The sequence below is a fragment of the Pan paniscus genome, chromosome 18 (assembly GCF_029289425.2).
Source record: "Pan paniscus chromosome 18, NHGRI_mPanPan1-v2.0_pri, whole genome shotgun sequence".
Taxonomy (NCBI): Eukaryota; Metazoa; Chordata; class Mammalia; order Primates; family Hominidae; genus Pan; species Pan paniscus.
The window spans coordinates 97,356,413-97,376,219 of NC_073267.2; the positions used below are offsets into that span (position 1 = coordinate 97,356,413).

At 53.6% G+C, this 19,807-nt stretch overlaps 1 protein-coding gene across 3 annotated transcripts in view; it reads left to right on the forward strand.

The window, feature by feature from the left end:
* Positions 1-7,051: 7,051 nt before the first annotated feature.
* The window catches only part of JPH3 (junctophilin 3), a 105,585-nt gene continuing 92,829 nt past the window's right edge, over positions 7,052-19,807 (forward strand). Inside the window, exons 1-2 of one of the 3 annotated variants that reach the window (XM_008974303.4) lie at positions 7,292-8,072; positions 8,784-8,983. In XM_008974303.4, the coding sequence (XP_008972551.4) occupies positions 7,691-8,072; positions 8,784-8,983 (582 nt within the window). In that variant the 5' untranslated portion in view covers positions 7,292-7,690. Of the gene's footprint in view, positions 8,073-8,632; positions 9,580-19,807 lie in introns of those variants that run through there. The other 2 variants (XM_008974304.6, XM_003820836.5) reach the window with 2 other exon arrangements.

Consider the following 19,807-nt stretch of genomic DNA (forward strand, 5'->3'; position numbering starts at 1 on the left):
TCTTTATGTGTTTGGCATCATCTGCTGAGCAGGAAGGGGTGAGTGGGACCTCTGTAACTCTCTCTACAGCCGTCCCCAAGTGCCATGTTGGCAATATCAGCTCATGTCAAACAAGGTCAAAACATAGATCACAGAAATAGCCACAGCTGAGTGTCTTAAAAGCACTTTCAGACGGCACCCTTCACTTTATGTGACAAGCATTGATTCAACAAATGTTCAGAGGAGGCTGACTTCCCAGTCATGTATTTGTTTGTTCATTTATCATTCACTCAAAAATGTAACGATTGCATCCCTACTGTGTGCCGGACATTGTGCCAGGTGCTGAGGAGGAGAAGAGAGAAGGAGAGAGAAGAGAAATCTGGCAGCACTCCCCTCTCCCCACTTGAGTGGACGAGACCATGAGTTAGAAGATAGTTACGTGGCAGAGCAGTATATGCTATAATGGGGGTGCACAGGGTGCGGACAGAGCTCAGAGACACCTAAAGTGTCTCCAGGGGACCCCTGGAGAGGGTGTTTATGGTGAAGGCTGAGAGCCAATGAGTGTTCTGCGGTAAAGAGATGTGTGCACACATTCCAGAATACACAGACAAGAAAGTGAAAGTTTTTTGTTTTGTTTTGGTTTTTTTTTGAGACAGAGTCTCACTCTGTTGCCCAGGCTGGAGTGCAGTGTGCGATCTAGGCTCACTGCAAGCTCCGCCTCCTGGATTCACACCATTCTCCTGCCTCAGCCTCCTGAGTAGCTGGGACTACAGGTGCCCGCCACCACACCCGGCTAATTTTTTGTATTATGGGTTTAGTAGAGACGGGGGTTTCACCATGTTAGCCAGAATGGTCTCGATCTCCTGACCTTGTGATCTGCTCGCCTCGGCCTCCCAAAGTGTTGGGATTACAGGCGTGAGCCACTGTGCCTGGCCAAAAGCAGTTGTTTTTAATAAAAACAGCCACAAACCATAAGGAACTCTTATGTCTACCTACAGTAGAAGGGCTCAGTCATATTGGAGATATTCATAGGATGGAATATTATACAGCAAAGAGAACAAATGAACCTAAGGAACCCAGCCACATGGGTGAATCTCAAGCATGATGTTGGGCAGAAAAGAATGCATTTGGTATGATTCCAGTCCCACGAAGCTCAAAAACAGGAAAAACTAGGCCACAGTGCTTAAGATGCACATAGACAGGTGGTAACATTATAAAGAAGAGCAAAGTTGATGAAAAATTCAGGTTAATGGCTCTGTCTGGAGGGAGGAGAAGGTTATGATTGGAGAGGGACACACAGTGGGTTTTGGGGGTTCCAATAATGTCTAATTCCTTGACCTGGGTGGTCATTATCTGGGCATTTACTATTTAAGTATTCATTAAATTATACAAATATGTGGCTTGGCCACAGATAACTCATTTTTTCCCAGCGAGGGGACATTTACACACTTGAGACAGAAGAGTGTGGTGGCTGCAAGCCTGTGCTGTGCTGTCAACTGCTTCTTCACTTCCACCTTAGATAAGTGAGTTGGCCTTTATGAGCTTCAGATTTCCTCATCTGTAAAATGAGGATAATAATACTACCAGCCTCATAAAGTTGCTTTAGGATTAAATATGATAGGATAATGTAGGTTCAGCACAGAGGCAGGCACATACATGTAACAATTATCACTATCATTATCACTACCATCATCACCAGTCTCATAATCCTCATCACCATCACTGTCATCACCATCATCACTACCATCATCATCATTATTACCATCATCATCACCACCATCACCATCATTATAATCATTATAATCATCACCATCATCACCAACACCATCATCACCATCACTATCATCACCACCATCACCACCATTACCATCATCACTATCATCATTACCATTATCACCATCATCACCATCACTATCATCACCACCATCACCATTACCACCATCACATCACCATCATCACCATCATCACCACCACCATCACCATCATTATAATCATCACCACCATCGCCACTATCATCATTACCATCATCACCATCACGACCATTACATCACCATCACTGTCATCATTACCATCATCACCATCATCATCATCACCATAACCATCATCATCATCACCATAACCATCATCACCATCATCATCACTATCATCACAATCACCATCACCACCATCGCCATCACCATCACCATCATCACTAACATTATCACCATCCTCATCACCATCGCCATCATCATTACCATCACCATCATCACCATCATCACCACCATCACCATCACTATCATCATCATTACCATTATTACCATCATCACCATCACCACCATCACCATCACTATCATCATCACCATTATTACCATCATCACCATCACCACCATCATCACATCATCACTAACACCATCATCACCATCACCAACACCATCATCACCACCATCATCACCATCATCACCATCATCCCCATCATCATCACTAACACATCATCATCTTCACTATCCTTTATATCATCATCACCATCACAAAGTTTATTTTTCCTTCTTGCTAATCCATCCAAATTACTTCTGCTTTATCCCCCTCTTCTTCCTTCCTCCCACCTCTCTTTTCATAATTATCTTCATCTGGAAATTGAATGACCAGTAACAGCGCTATCTGGAGTCATGGATAGTTCTAGATCTTAGTAAGTAAGGAAGTAAAATCATGCTCAACATTTTTTCAAAGCTCTCCCTTTCTCAATGTTAAATCATGTCTTATCGACAGACCCCATATCCCAATTTTTGGCTCAGTTTGCTTCCTCTACTTGTACTAGAAATGCTGATCATATCTTTCTGCCATCACAAGGGAGGACCCTGGACCCCACTACTTGACCACAGCTAATCGAGTCAGAAAGGGACACCTGACCCAGGCTGAATGTCTCTCCTAAGACTCAGGAATCAGGATCTCCAGAGTCCAGGTTAGTGACTGTTAGGATGGGAAGAGCAGATTGCAGCAGAGAAAGCTGGTCTATGGAGGGCAGAAACATAAGGCAGGCTGGCTGAGAGCAGAGATGTAGGGCCCAGTAAAAGAGAGACGCTTGGGTCGTGGCACAGTGGGAAGGTGGCCATCTGCAAGCTGGGCAGAGAACTCTCACCAGGGACTGAATCAGCCAGAAACTTGATCTTGGACTTTTAGCCTCAAAAACAATAAGACATTTCTGTTGTTGAAGTCACCCAGTCTGCGGTATTTTGTTATGATGGCCCTTGAAGACTAATACACAGGCAGACAGTGCTAGAAAGCTCACTGCATCACTGTAACTGCAGAAAACAAAACAAAGCCGACCGCCCTAAATGTCCCTCATTGACAGTGGGTGTATGAGGAGGTGACTGTCCTCCTGGCTGCTGGTACTCTGGGGAGGGGGCTTTGGCGCTCAAGCCAAGAGATTGAGGTTGAACTCTGGGACTCCCAGGAGGGGCTGATTTTCCTGAGAGCCCCGTGAGCAAAAAGTGGTAAACGTTTTCTGTAAAGAACAAGATGGTAAATATTTTAGGCTTTGTAGGCTATATGGTGTCTGTCACAACGACTCCACTCTTATGTTGCAGTGTAAAAGCCACTCTAGACACACAAATGAATGGCCATGGTTGTGCTTCAGTGAAATTCTGTTCATGAAAATAGGCAGTGGACTAGATTTGGCCTCTGGGTTATGGTTTGTGTGATGCCCGGCTTAAAACAACAATCTTCTTTTTTTTTTTCAGAAAATTGAAATTCTGACAAGATGTGATGGGGAACGCTTGTCTCAGCTGCATGTGGCTTTAGCTGGGGTGACCTGCCTGGGGTCTGGAGGGTCTACTTTCAAGATGGTACACTTTTATGGCTGTCAAATGCTGCTGGCGGCTGGCTGGGAGTCTGGCTGGAGCTGTGGGCTGGAGGACCCTGTATCTCTCCTTGTTGGCACGTTCAGGGGCTGCTTGAGCTTCCTTACATCATGGCAACTTGGTTCCAAGCTTGAGCACCCCAAGAGCATGAGGCAGAAGCTGTGTTGCTGTTTATGAACTGACCTTTGAAGTCACATCCTGTCACTTCTGTGATAATCACACACTGGCCCAGATTCAGGGGAAGGGAATGCAGAGCCCACCTCTCAACAGAGACCTAGAAACGCCCGAATGGCAGTCCCACTTTGCTCCCCCAAAGCACTCCCTCAACAGGAGGGGTGTCAACACCACACTGGAAGAAGATCACGTGGAATGGGGAATCTTGTGGACATTTCACAGTGTTATGGTAAACACAGGCAAAGACAGGAAGGCAAGCACAGATGAGTTGATCGTGGCTCAGTTCTTTGAAGGAGATCAATAGGCTTTTGTGGGGATGCAGGGGGAGCTTTCTTTCTGCACTAGTCAGGAAGCCTCTCTGGAGCTGAGACCAGAAAGCTCTACTGTCATGGGAAGAGGCACCAGGCAAAAGAGACAGCAAGGACCCATGCCTGGAGGCCAGAAAGGGTGCAGGCTGGAAGGCCAGGCAGACTTGGGCTCGAATCCTGCCCAGTCATTATTTTCCCTCTGGCAAGGCACTTTACGTTGGTGGGGAAAAGTGATTCTTTTAAAAAGGAGAGTGTAATTCCAAATCACCTGAGTCCATGAGATGACTAATGTGCTGTCTTCATCCTAGTGCCTGGCTCACATGTGGGTTACAGCTTTTTTATCCTTCTCCCTGGTTTTTGTTTTTAAATGGCTGGGTGGTACTATGTTTATAGGCTTGGAGAGTTTCCTCCAAAATGAAATCAATACTGCCAGCCCTACTTCATCGGGAGGGCGGTGATTTCCAAATTGCACAGAACAAATGCCTGTAATATCTGCATTTCAGAGACTAGAGCCTGTCACCGCTGGAGTAACTGACTGCAGGAGATGAGAGAGGGTCAGTTGGAGGTGGGGGTCTTGGAACTGCAAGGGAGCGGAGTGTACACTGGCCAAAGATGGAAGGTGCTGACCAGTAACTGCTTGGAAGCAACCACCGTGTTTCAATAGGATCTCAGTTGCAATCCACTGCTTGTGTGAAGGAGGGCTGCTGATTCAGCAGCAAAAGGGTTGGAAATAAAATGGAAGAAATGAAAAGTAGAACATACGAGTGGTGGCAATGTTTATTTCAACAGGCAGAGGGCTGGGTGTCTCCATGCAGGAATCCATGACCCTCCCTGGGGGGCTGGCTTCCAGTAACATTACTTCCCACTTCCCGAGCGCTTACTGAGTGCTGGGCGCCTAGCCTTTGAATTCCCACGGTAACCCTATGGGAACTCTGCCATCTCCATTTTACAGATGAGAAAACTGAGCTCAGGGACATTAGGTGACTGCCCAAAGCCATACTGCTGGTGGGCCCCGGAGCCAAGGTTTCGACCCGAATCTCTTGAGGACAAGGTGCAGTTCCTTTGGCCCACACATTTACAACAGAGAAATTTCCATGGACATGAAACAGCCCAGAGATATTATTTCATACCCATTTAGATGAACAAAGTAAAATAAATGGAAAGAAAATCAGAAGTTTGAGGACACCAGTGCTGGCCAGGAAATAGAGAACCACAAACCCAGGCACACTGAAGGGTGAGAGGTCAATTGCTCCAGGTGTTTGGAAAGCAATTTGGCAGCTTCCAATAAAGTCCAAGACGTAGCTGGTTCAATGATGCCACCGCAGACATTTAGAAAACTTCTGTAGAGGGGCACAGGGAGACAGCGCTAGAAAGCTCAATGAATCACTGTAACTGCACAAAACAAAACAAAGCCGACCGCCCTAAATGTTCCTCATTGACAGTGGGTGTATGAGGAGGTGACTGTCCTCCTGGCTGCTGGTACTCTGGGGAGGGAGCTTTGGTGCCCAAGGCAAGAGACTGAGGTTGAACTCTGGGACTCCCAGGAGGGGCTGATTTTCCTGAGAGCCCCGTGAGCCAAGAGTGAGCCAAGAGTGGGGACCATCCTGATTCTCTCGGACAGGGGAAGATCTGAGCAGGGCTCCTGGCTGATTGGAGGGTCCGAATCGCACCTCTTCTCCTGTCCTAATCTCAGGCTCCAGGCCTGGCTTGCAGTTTCTGGCTCACCGCGCTGGGGTCACCGGCCCACACTCCCAGGAGTGAGGACCCTGGGCAGCCTCCACACCCCCATCAGCCCCCACTGCACCGGTCTGCTGCCATTTCCCGCACGCATTTCAGGAGGGTTGGGGACGCCGGCTTCTGCCTGAGGATTTATGGTCCAGGAAATGCATTTTAAATGGATCCCAGGATGATCGGATCCAAGAATCAGACACTCTCTTGTGCGTGGGAAGGGGGGCGGAGGGTGAGAGTATGTCTAGAGAGAGACCTAGAAACGCCCGAATGGCGGTCCCACTTTGCTCCCCAAAAGCGCGACCGTTCCCCGAGTGGGGGGGCGCTACCTGTTGGCCAGGGCGCAGGGCGCACGGAATTCGGGTGACTTTGCTCCAAGATACATGCGTGTGTCCCGACTCTCACTTAATTTATAGGGGAGAGGGACTCGCCAAATCCCTGTTTTCTGGGGTAACCCCCCTCCCCCCACTCTTGGACCCAAGCTGCCCGGAAGGAAGAAGGAAGCATTGTTTGTCACCGGAGAAAACCACCTGTGGTTTGCAAAGGGCCTCAGTCGAGTCAGGGGCAGGCGGGGCAGATCCGAGCCCGGCGGGAGGGGCGAGGCGCGGGGGCGGGCAGGGGCAGGGGTAGGGGCGCTCAGCTGGCAGGTCCTGCTCTGCAGGCCTCACCGCCCAGCTCCCGGGAGGGGGCCGAGGGCGCCCTGAGTGCTGCGCGCCTTCCCATGACGCAGTTCCTGTGCCTTTAAATCCCACTCCCGGAGGGGGCGGGGGCGCCCCGGCTGGACCCCGGTTTCCAGTCCGGCGGGGGCCCGGGGGAAGCCCAGGGCGGGGAGAGCGGGGCGGGGGGCGCGGAGGGCGGGGCGCCCGGGGTCCCCGCCCGCGCGCCGCGCCCTAGCCTGCCGGGCCGCGCCCCTCTTGGGACCGCCGCGCTCCGGGGGCGGGGGCGGGGGCGGGGGCGGGGGGCGGGGGGCGGGGGGCGGGCGGGGGCGCGCGGGCGGGCGGGGTGCGGGCGCGCGCCGCGCGGCCCGAGCGCGCGAGCCGGGCCCGGAGCGCACGCCGCCGCCGCCACCGCCGCCGCCGCCGCCCGAGCCGCCGCATTGCTGCTGCTGCTGCCGCCGCCGCCCCGCGCCCGGCCCGCGGCCCCCAATATGGTGCAGCCGCCAGCGCCGCCGCCCGTGCCGCCGCCGCCGCCCGCGGGCCCCGCCGCCGCCCTCGGGCGCCCGCAGCGCGGCAGCCGCAGGTGGGGGGCCGCGGCCCGGGCCTGAGCCGCCCCCCGCCCGGCCTCGGCGCGGCGCCCTCCCCGCGGGGCTGCCGGCGAGGGGCCCTCTCGCCGCTGAGGTGGAGCCGCGGGCCCCGCCGCCGCCGCTCCTGCCCCCTCCCTCCCTCCTCCCCTCCCCCTCCCCTCCGGTCCTGTCTCCAGCGGGAGCGCGAGACGCTGGTCAGGCTCCGCGGCGCAGCTCGAAAAGGAATAATCGCCCCCGATTGACTGAAATTCCTCCGGAGCCGGCGCCGCGGCCGCCCGCGCCCGAGACCGCGCTCCGGGGCCGCGTCCTCCTCTCCTCCGGAAAACGCTCGCGACCCAGGGCCGCCGGCGGCCGCGACTCTGCTGTGTCGATCGCCTGAGTCCGTTTTCACCGTTTGCGGGATCTGGAACCGAGTTACATGCATGTCCAGTGGGGGCAGGTTTAATTTTGACGACGGAGGGTCCTACTGTGGAGGCTGGGAGGACGGCAAGGCGCACGGCCATGGCGTCTGCACCGGCCCCAAGGGCCAAGGCGAATACACCGGCTCGTGGAGCCACGGCTTCGAGGTGCTGGGCGTCTACACCTGGCCCAGCGGCAACACGTACCAGGGCACCTGGGCGCAGGGCAAGCGCCACGGCATCGGCCTGGAGAGCAAGGGGAAGTGGGTGTACAAGGGCGAGTGGACGCACGGATTCAAGGGGCGCTACGGGGTGCGGGAGTGCGCGGGCAACGGGGCCAAATACGAAGGGACCTGGAGCAACGGGCTGCAGGACGGCTACGGGACCGAGACCTACTCGGACGGAGGTAGGTGCCGCGGGCCGGGCCGGGCCGGGGCGGGTGGGACGTGCTTCCGATCGCGCCCCTTCTGTGGATCTCTGGGGAAGTTGAGCTGCGTCCTCCGGTTGGGCCGTGGGCACCAGGGGCCTTTCCCGGGCTTCCCTGGAGGCCACGGCGGCTCCTGGCTACAGGTTGCCCCGCTGCCTGGTGGGGACAGTGCCCCTGTGCCAGCTGAAGGGTGTTGGGGGCTTTCCAGGGGCAGAGCCAGGCGGGGCCCAGCAGAGCCTCCGTGCGTCGGACACAGCAGGCCGGAGACCTGCGGGAAGGGCCAGGCTGGGCCCGCGGCCCTGGGGAACCCAGCAAGGGCAGAGGGGGCTGGGAGAAGGGCCCCTCCCCTTGTTGGCTTTGCCCCCCACCCTGGAGGCCGCCCTTCGATCAGGCCCCAGCTTCGCTTCTGGTGTTCCTGCGGCGCCCGAGGGCCTTCCTCAGCCCCGAATCTGCCCAAGCCGAGAGAAAGGGAGTGATGGGGAGCGCTAGGGGCGGGGGATGCCAACCCGAACCAAAACAGCCAGGCAGTACACTTCTAGGTGGTTGGACGCGGACTAGCGCTGTCGAAGCAGGCTGCTGGAGGGAGGAGGGAGGCCCATCTGCTCAGTGAGAGCCCAGGAATCTCGTCTTTCAGTGGCTGCATCGTTTTCACCATTAGTTGAGGGAATCGATCTGTGCCTTCATTCTAAGATGCCACCACATTCGGGGCAGAGCCGGGGCCGGAAGCCAGGGAGCTGCCTGCTGCTGCTGCTGCTGCTGCTGCTGCTGCTGCTGCTGCTGCTGCTGCTGCTGCTGCTGCTGTAAGATGGTTTCTGTGCAGGGAGCCTTGGCCGGCTCTGCAGCTGCCCGCCTGCCCGGACTCTCCGATATCCACTCCTCAGTGCACCTGACACGCACGGAGCCGGTCCTTTCCTGGAAGCCAGACCCCAAACAAACTGGCTTCCCCGACCAGTCCACTCCCATGTGGGAGCTCATCCTCAGAGGCACTGGGTCCTCTGCCTCCCTCGGGCGGCTCGCCTGTTTCAGGCATGGATGCCTGGGAAGGGAGTGAGACGCAGCAATGACTTGTGCTTCTGCCGGGAATAAAAATCCTGAGCGTACGTGTGCTCTAGTCCTCCCCGCCCGCTCGCTGCCTCCGAGTCTCATGAAGAAAGCTCGGAACACCTGCTCCACGGCCACATCCAGGAGTGGCAGGGGGCTGGAGAGTAATTATTATTTTGGCTTATGCAACTGAAAAGCAGGGTTCGTTATTACCCGAAGAGGAGGAGGAGTCTGGGGCAGTTAATTATATAATGCTCCTGCCTGTCAAAGCCGTGCCCAGCCCCGGTCTCAGGCGGCCTTTTCTGTGCCGTTGTTGTTTTCATGGAGCAGGTTGGAGAGCTTCCCTGACCCTGGGGCGCTAAGGGCCGGGCGGGAGCAGACGGTGCTCCCTTGGTTCCAGGCTGTGGGCCTGTGTGTGTGTGTATGTGTGTGTGTGTGCGCGTGCGTGCAGGCACAGGGAGGCCCGGGCAGCAGATGTGGGTGGCTGAGACAGGCAGGCAGCCTGGCGCTTCCAGCTGGGCTGTTTGGAGCCCAGGGGCTGCTATCACCCCCAGGCTCTGGCCAGGAGGCTCTGCAGACCTGTCCTCCAGAGGTGCTCCTGCCTGAGCCTGCTCCAGGAGGACTGTGCAGGCCGGGCTCACGCAGGGCATGGGGACGAGAGGAGCCAGGGCTTTCCTTGTCTCTGAAACTCCCGAGAATATCTGGGGGTGAGGCTGAGCACCCCACTCTGCCCACGCTCCTCAGACATCTCCAGAGTCCTGAGGAATCATTTCTTTCATTCAACAAATACTGATGGAATGTTTGCTATGAGCCAGGTGTGCCAGGCTCTGGGAAAACCACACTGAGCAAAGCAGACAGCCAGGTGTCCTAGGCTTTGGAAAAACCACACTGAGCAAAGCAGACACAGATCTTTGCCCTCACGGAGCTTACATTTGAGGGAGAAGGAGCGGCGATTATGTTGTGACTTTTTAGGGAAGAAAGGATCTGATTCTGTGGCTGGCCGTGTAGTTTAGGATCTGACGGGTTAAGGGGAGAGATGTTTTTCTCTATAGGTCCACTTCCCTGGGCTCTCCACTCCAGCCAGACAGCTCCCTCAGCATCCTGCTCCTCTAAGCCCTTCCCCTCCTTGTGGTCCTGCCTGATCATGTCCATTCTACAGATGAGGCCAGTAAGGCCCGGGCTGTGTGATTCAGGAGTCCCAGCCTTTGGCTGCAAGGATCCCCGATCTGTCTGGGACCAAACCCCCCTCGTTCTCGCATCACATTGCCGGAAGAAGCCCAGATTGTCAACATCCTCTCAAGGGGTATGCGGTTCTTAGCTCTCCCATAAGCAAAGCCAGGCAGGGATGCAGATGGGGAGCTTCATGGCCGGCTCTCCCTTTTGGTTGGCAACATGGCATGACGGGAAATAGAATTGACCCTTCTGGTCTTGGGGACTCGGGCCTGGACATCTGGGCCACTTTTCTGGAGGGCTCCCAGCTTCCTGTTGGGAAGGGGGTGATTGTGGCACTGAGTGTCCCCAGGCAGCCCATGGAAGGAGCCTGCAGGGTGTGGGGATCGCCAGAATGGGGCAGAGACCTCCACGCCTCCTTCCCAGTCAACTGGTGGGTGGTGACAGCCATGTCGCAGTGAGGAAGGAGTTAATGGCCCCAGCTCCACTCTGACTTTTCCTTTGCACAGGAAGTGGGGGAATACTGGGCAGCCATCAGCAAAGCTCTAGAACCTCAGCCCAGCTCTGGGCGCTGACTTGGGGAAATGGCGATTTTCATGAATGATGCACCAGCGGCCAGCGTATTCCACATGTAGCTGGAATTGGTGTGGAATTTCAGCTGGGGACACCTGTGCCAACTCCTCCTCCTCCAGGTGTGTCCTCCCCTTAGGGTACTCCCTGATTGAGCTGAGTAGCTTCTACCGTCTGCATGGTGAGGCCTGGGGGTGTGGGGTACAGGCACACCTGCTTCCAGTCACAACCCCAGCTTGCATCCTGGGCTTGAATCCCTGCCCTACATGCCCTGTTTTGTGACCTTGGTTGGGTTACTTAACCTCTCTGAGCTTGTTTCTTCATCTTTACAAAAGGTTGATAACAATACCTGTAAGGTGGGTGAGGATTAATTGAGAATGGTGTGCGTGGCTATGCCAGGAATATAGTAAGCATACATTATTATTTACCGTTAGTTTTTTCATTACAGTTTCCAGGCAATGCATGTCACTTACAATGATCATTATTAGAACCAACATCTGGACAGGAGACTGGTGATCATGTAAATGATGTTAAATAGCAACATTAGATACTTACTGTCTGCCAAGCATGTGGCAAGTGTTAAATGAATTACAGCCCTTAATTCTTACACCTCTAGAGGGTGATTTTCTTGTTGTTCTCATTTTCCACACTGGGAAGTGGAGGCTCCCAGTGGGCGTGGGTTGGGAGGAACCAGCAGGCATCACGCTCAGGACAGCCGTCCCAGAGCCTGGGCCTTTGCTAGGTACGTCGCTCTCTAAATGTCCCTGTGTAAAAACACCTCCTGTTCTTTCCTCTCGTTTATATCTCTCGTTCTCTTGTGCGTACAGTGGCCCAGAATTGCAGGTGAATGCCCATGCACAGACGGGCAAACCCATACCCTGCCCAGGACCCCTGGCCCCCTGAGGCCCACCATGCATGCCGGTGCTGCACTGCACAGGTATAGATCTTTCCTTCGGGTGCTGTGTACACAGAACCCCTCGAATCGAAAGTTACCCCCTCCAATAAGCCCTCCTACACCCTGAAAGATATGAGTCATCTCACGCCCAAGCCTCTCCCCCTCATACTCAGGTCCCGTTCACCGGCCCAGATTCCTCAACCCACACAAATCACACACACCCACAGTCAGAATTCAGATCCCCCCAGGCGCCTGCGCACACACACGCGCACAAAACACCTGCCACCCGGAGACATTTTCCACCCTGTCCCCCAGAACGCAGCCACTGCGCCCTTGCAGCCTTGCTTGCTCTCCACTGGCCAAGGACTCTGAATCTCCACCAGGCCTGTAAACGGGGAGCTCAGATGACAGAGGCAGTGGTGTGCTTTGTTTCCATTTTAAACACACGTTTATGCTGTTAGTGCCCTTTTAGGGAGAAAAATCCCTCATCTCAACAAAATAAACTACCATGGGGCATATGCTTTGTGCTTGGCTATGACTATGCAACAAGTAATTTCTTTTTAAAATGAGTGCCCAGGTTAGAAGGAATCAGGTTCATTGGTGCGGAGATTATGCCAACAGAAACTCATTTCAGAAACAAGCCCTGAGCAGTTGGAGATGAAAGCGTTTTCTCCGAGATTCTCTTTCCGCTACTTCGGGGGGCGGGTGGTGAAAGGCTCCGTAAGGTGAAAAGAGAAAGGAAGAAGCAAACAGCTATTTTTTTGTTGCCAGTTATAGCTGAGAAACAAATGTGGCTGAAGGGCACCCCTACCCACGTCGGCCGTGAGGCCGTTTGACGGGCTTTGTGTGAGGAATGCTGAGATGAGCTGGCCGGGGAGTGAGGACCAGCACCCGCCTACAGCAGCGATCTGGAGTAGTGAGTGAGCAGCCCCAGCTGACACAGAGAAGGAGAGAGAGAACTCTGACCCCTTGTCTTCTGAGGACACCCAGCCGGAGAGAGCAAGAAGGGGTGGAGTGTGGGGGTGGGGGCAGGAGCCTCTGCTGTTCCTTTCCAAGACTTTTTCTTCCTGTTTTCCCCAAGCCTCCACAACTCTAAATATGACGAGCTCTCAACTGTGAGCTAATAATGTTGAATGTAACGCCCTTTGTGTCCTTAGATGACAAAAAGACTTGTGAGTACTAGAGGAGAGGGTGATGTTGGTGTGAATTTTCCACATTGGTCCGTGTCTCCGTGGACTGGCTGCTTCCCCCGCTGGTAGCTTCCTGGCTGTGAGAGGCCATGCGGTGGATGGAGCCACCGCTGCACTGGGGTCCTGGCTCGAACTTGAGTAAGGTGCTGTCTTCCAAGTCTGGAGAGGAGAGGAGAAGAGAAGAGAGGCAGTCCCTTCAGGACCTTGGAGAGCGCTCCCGGCTGCCTGCCTGGGTGGGGTGGACGGCTGGAGTCACTTTCGCTCTAGGCATCCTCTTCAAGCCAAACCATCTCTCCTTGCCAGTGACCGCCTGGTCCTGGACCCTCCGGCACACTCAACCACCAGAAGTGTGCCTACGCCTGTGCCAGATGTGGGCGCCACGCCTGCGATCCCAACACTTTGGGAGGCCGAGATGGGAGGTTCACTTGAGCCCAGGAGTTTGAGACCAGCCTGGGCAACATTGTGAGACCCCCGTCTCTACAAAAAATACAAAAATTAGCCAGGTGTGGTGATGCACGCCTGTGGTCCCACCACTCAGGAGGCTGAGGTGAGAGGATCGCTTGAGCCCCGGAGGTCAAGGCTGCAGTGAGCCAAGATGGTGCCACTGCACTCCAGCCTGCTGACAGAGCCAGACCCCATCTCAAAAGAAAAAGAAGAAGTGTGCCTGGTCCTACTCAGTTGGTGCATGGATTCCATGCTCCAGGAAGGGCTGCCACTTGGCATGCCTGCCTATTTTTTCACCCCTACCCTGTCAGTCCTTCCTGAAGAAGTGAGTGTCTTCTGAGGTAACATCCTCTGCTGGTCAACTGGGAGAGCAGCTCCCAGCTTGTGGAGGTGGGTTTGGGGGTGAGACTTTATTTTTTTGTTTTTATTTATTTATTTATCTATTTTGAGATGGAGTCTCACCCTGTAGCCCAAGCTGGAGTGCAGTGGAGTGATCTTGGCTCATTGCAACCTCTGCCTCCTGGGCTCAAGTCATTCTCATGCCTCGGCCTCCCGAGTAGCTGGGATTACAGGCATACGCCACCACACCTGCCTAATTTTTTGTGTTTTAGTAGAGACAGTGTTTTGCCATGTTGGCCAGGCTGGTCTTGAACTGAACTCAGGCGATCTGCCTGCCTCGGCCTCCCAAAGTGTTGGGTTTACAGGTGTGAGCCACTGTGCCCGGCCTAGGGTGAGACTTTAGTAAGATGTATAGAAGTTGCTCTGAAGTCTAAGGTGTATTCCTGCCATAGGATATGTGTGTTCACTTCTCTTGGAGCATAACAGGGGTCATAGGTGCACAGCCGAAGGCAGGCAAAGGAATGATTTGTCTGTACCAGTCAGTGAAACTGTTTCACCACCATTCTCTTTACATCTGCCTCAATGGGTGAGTCCTCTAGAGCAATGGTCCCCAACCTTTTTGGCACCAGGGACCTGTTTCATGGAAGATAATTTTTCTACCGCCCAGGGTTGAGGGATGGTTTTGGGATGATTCAGGCGCATTCTATTTATTGTGTGCTTTATTTCTATTATTATTACATTGTAATATATAGTGAAGTAATAATACAACTCACCATCATGTAGAATCAGTGGGAGCCCTGAGTTTGTTTTCCTACAACTAGACGGTCTCATCTGGGGGTGATGGGAGATAGTGACAGATTATCGGACATTAGATTATCATAAGGAGTGTGCAAACTAAGTCCCTGGCATGAGCAGTTTACAGTAGGCTCTGCATTCCTATGAGAATCTAATGCTGCTGCTGATCTCACAGGAGGCAGAGCTCAGGCAGTAATGCAAGCGTTGGAGAGCGGCTGTAAATACAGACGAAGCTTCACTTGCTTACTTACTCACTCGCCACTCACCTCCTGCTGTGTGGCTGGGTTCTTAACAGGCCACGAACCAGTACCAGCCACATTTCATGGGCTCAACAGCCACATGGGACTAGTGGCCACCATATTGGACAATGTAAATCCAGAACATTCCATCAGTGCAGAAAGCTTTATTGGGCAGCACTGGTCTGGAGTGTAAGTTCCATATGGGAAGGGGTTTGTGTCCATGCTGGTCACTGCCATGTGCCCAGTGACTAAAATGGTGCTGGCACGTGGTGGTCAATAAATATTTGTGGAATGAATGACTTGTGCAAGTAAATGCGGTGGTATTTGGTAATTTTGTTTACCATCATTATTTCGTATGCCTGTTTCATTGCAAGACCTTAGAATTGGACGTAGTTAAAGGAAAGTTTTTCCCTCAGACCCTCATGTCCACAGTTCAGTCTCACTTTACAATTAGCATTAAAACATGCCTGTTCTAATTCCTTGATCAGTTTTGTTTCGTGGTTGGCTTTGTCATTGCTCCTTAAGAGACTGCCAGTGTTTCATATGAGAAAGATGATGGTGTTGAATGCAGTGAATAATGGAGCGATACCAGCAGTCATGACGGGGAGGCATTTTTGGACCACGATTTAATGAGTAGCATTCATTGCAAAGTGCAAAGAAAGACCCATGGAAAGATGAGTACCCTCCAGTCTGCTTAATTCCTCACTATCTTTTTACTGCTCCCTTTTCCTTGGCTTGATTCGTTCAGTCATTGGAGAAGCATTTGCCAAGTTCAGACCGTGTTCAAGGCACAAAGACAGAAAAGCTCAGGTCCAACCTCAGTGAATCAGCCTTAAGTATTTGCTGAGTATTGACTATGTACGCAGTACAGAGTTTGTGGTAACGTGGAAGATTGGAAAAAAAGAAACAAACACATAAAAATGAAAATGCAAGAAATAGGATGTCCTATGTTCTACCAGGAAGAATAAGGAGTCTGAACAGGGATGCAAAACCGAGATATATGGAATAATTCAGGGTTTCTCATGCCACAGTGGGGGTCCTGAATGGGAGCACCACAGGGCAGGGACCTGAGGAGGGGCAGGGCAGGTGTGTGTGTCCCTGAAGGAGCGGCAGAGGCTTCTGGGGGTAGGCAGTGCCTGAGTTGAGTCTGGAAGGGCAGTAGGGTGAGAGTTGTTATCCCAAGCCTGAGGCTGCAGATTTGTTCGAGGCCACGTCTCCCTCAGCCTCAGCTTCCCCATCTCTATGATTTAGTCATGACATTTTTTTCCTTCTCAACATGTGCCATCTCCCTCCTACCTATGAATGTCATGGGTATTGTTCTGGACCCAGGGAAGGCTCGCTGGTGCAAATGCTTTCCAAAAACACCGAGAGTCGCTCTCTCTGCTGCTGGTGGAGTCTGAGTTGGGCAGGACATGGGCCCGCCTCTGTCTGCTGCTCTATGCCAGTGCTTCCCAAGCCTGAGTGTTAAAAGAACCACCTGGAAGGTGTGTCAAGACACAGATTTACAGCCCCACCCCTGAGTCTCTGGGCCTGGGATGCCACCCAAGAATTTATATTTCTTACAAATTTCAGGCGATGCTGAGGCTGCTGATCTGGGGACCTCACATTAAGAACCACAGTCCTGGGCTTGTGCCTCCTAAGCCTGGCTACACATTCGAGTCACTAAGAATGTCCCTGGGAGACGGTTAGAAATGCAGGGTGTCAGGCCTGCCACCGACCTCCAGGGTCAGGATGTGTGTTTGGAGATGCTCAGGTGGCTCCAGTGCAGGAGATACTGCCTTGGTGCACTCACTTTAACCCTAGCTGTGCATGAGCTTCATCTAGGTTGCTTTAGAAAATGCAGATGCCCGGGCCCCACCCACAGGTGCTGATTGAGGTCCTCTGGGTACAGCCTGGGCATTGGGATTCTTTTTATTTTAATTTTTTTGAGACGGGGGCTGGCTCCGTCTGTCATCCTGGAGTGCAATAGTGTGTGATCGTGGCTCACTGCAACCTCTGCCTCCTGGGCTCAAGCCATCCTCCCACCTCAGCCTCCTGAGTAGCTGGGACTGCAGGCATGCACCCCCATGCCCAGCTAATTTTTGTATTTGTTGTAGAGATGAGGTTTTGTCGTGTTTCCCAGACTGGTCTCAAACTCCTGAGCTCAAGCGATCCACCCACCTTGGCCTCCTGAAGTGCTTTTACAGGTGTGAACAACTTTTTTACAGGATTACAGGTGTGAGCAACTGCACCTGGCCTGGGATTATTTTTTAAACATTCCAGGTGATTCTAACGTTCAGCACAGGTTGAGGACCACTCATCTGGAGCGTCTGTAGCTGGACATCACTTGGGAGCTTTGATGACTGACCCATGCCGGGGTCCATCCAAGACCACTGACACTGGAAACTTTAAGGCGGGGGTCTCAGCCTGAGTATTTGGTCACAGCAAGCAGGGCCTAGAGTTGCAGCTGTAGGTAAGAGTTTTTCAAACTCTGGGTCAAGTGGTTCATGAAATTAATATAGTACATTAAAATAGACTAGAGGCCGGGCGCGGTGGCTCATGCCTGTAATCCCAGCACTTTGGGAGGCCGAGGCGGGCGGAGGCCAAGGAGGTCAGGAGATTGAGACCATCCTGGCTAACACAGTGAAACCCCGTCTCTACTAAAAATACAAAAAAATATTAGCCGGGCTTGGTGGCGGGCACCTGTAGTCCCAGCTACTCTGGAGGCTGAGGCAGGAGAATGGCGTGAACCTGGGAGGCGGAGCTTGCAGTGAGCCAAGATAGCGCCACTGCAGTCCATCCTGGGTGAAAGAGTGAGACTCCGTCTCAAAAAAAATAAAGGAAAATAAAGTAGACTAGAAATTTTTCAAGCACAATACCTACGTTTCTTTCTTTCTTTTTTTTTTTTTTTTGAGACAGAGTCTCACTCTGTCGCCTAGACTGGAGTGCAGTGGCGCGATCTCGGCTCACTGCAAGCTCCGCCTGCTGGATTCACGCCATTCTCCTGCCTCAGCCTCCCGAGTAGCTGGGACTACAGGCACCCACCACCATGTCCGGCTAATTTTTTGTACTTTGTTTAGTAGAGACGGGGTTTCACTGTGTTAGCCAGGATGGTCTTGATCTCCTGACCTCGTGAACCGCCCGCCTTGGCCTCCCAAAGTGCTGGAATTACAGGTAGCGTGAACTCAGCTCACTGCAGTCTCTGCTTCCCGAGTTCAAGCCATTCTCCTGCCTCTGCCTCCCGAGTAGCTGGGATTACAGGTGCCCACCACCATGCCTGGCTAATTTTTGTATTTTTGGTAGAGACGGGGTTTCACCATGTTGGCCAGACTGGTCTTGAACTCTTGACCTCAAGTGATCCGCCCACCTCAGCCTCTCAAAAGTGCTGGGATTACAGGTGTGAGCCACCTAGCCCAGCCTATTGTGTTGTTTTTAAATATATTTTTGATCTGCAGTTGGTTGAATTTGTGGACTTGGAACCTGAAGCTATAGAGGGCTGACTGTGTATGATAACCTAGAACTGCAAAGCCAGGGAATTCCTTTGAAAGAAAAACACTTTTTCTTTCTAAAACATCTATTTTGTTCCAAGTATTGTGCTGGGCATTTTATCATAGACGTTATATCTTACATTCCTTAAGATAATGCCTTGAGATAAGGCATTCCGCTCCCATTTAAAAGACAGGAAAGGTGAGGCTCACGGGGTCACACTCGCTGAGATCACAGCGCTGCAAACTTGTTTCTGGCTGCAGAATTGTTTCCGGCGCTCCGAGGTGCCTTTCTTGATGGAGCCAGCATTCCAGGGGCCCCCTTGCTTTACAGATGAGGAAACTGAGGCCCACCAAGGGAGGGGCCCTGCCCCAGGTCTCACAGTGAAGCAGGGGCAGAGAGGTTTCACTCCCAGCAATTTGTAAGCTTGGGGGACTGCCAGCGTGGTGTGGACACAGAGCTGCATGACCCCTCCCAGGATAAAAGCAGGTCCCTGCAGACAGGAGGAGCCGAGTGTCCCCTCCCAGGATAAAGGCAGGTCCCTGCACACGTGAGGAACTACACGTCCCCTCCCAGGATAAACGCAGGCCCCTGTACACAGGAGGAGCTGTGCGTCCCCTCCGAGGATAAAGGCAGGTCCCTGTACACATGGGGAGCTGTGTGTTCCCTCCCAGGATAAACGCTGGTCCCTGTACACAAAGGGGTCTGCACGTCCCCGTCCCAGGATAAAGGCAGGTCCCTGCACACGTGAGGAGCTACACGTCCCCTCCCAGGATAAAGGCAGGTCCCTGTACACAGGAGGAGCTGTGCGTCCCCTCCCAGGATAAGTGCTGGTCCCTGCACACACAAGTGTCCGCGCGTCCCCCGCAGGATAAACGCTGGTCCCTGTACACATGAGGAGCTGCGTGTCCCCTCCCGGGATAAAGGCAGGTCCCTGCACACGTGAAGAGCCGCGTGTCCCCTCCCGGGATAAAGGCTGGTCCCTGCACACACGAGGAGCCGCGCGTCCCCTCCCGGGATAAACGCTGGTCCCTGCACACACGAGGAGCCGCGCGTCCCCTCCCGGGATAAACGCTGGTCCCTGCACACACGAGGAGCCGCGTTTCCCCTCCCAGGATAAAGGCAGGTCCCTGCACACAGGAGCTACACGTCCCCTCCCAGGATAAACGCAGGCCCCTGTATACAGGAGGAGCTGTGCGTCCCCTCCCAGGATAAAGGCAGGTCCCTGTACACAGGAGGAGCTGTGCGTCCCCTCCCAGGATAAGTGCTGGTCCCTGCACACACAAGGGTCCGCACGTCCCCCGCAGGATAAACGCATGTCGATGCACACAGGAGCTGCGTGTCCTTTCCCAGGATAAAGGCAGGTCCCTGTACACGTGGGGAGCTGTCTGTTCCCTCCCAGGATAAACGCTGGTCCCTGCACACAAGGGGGTCTGCGCGTCCCCGTCCCAGGATAAAGGCAGGTCCCTGCACACGTGAGGAGCCGCGCGTCCCCTCCCGGGATAAACTCTGGTCCCTGCACACACGAGGAGCCGCGCGTCCCCTCCCAGGATAAACGCAGGCCCC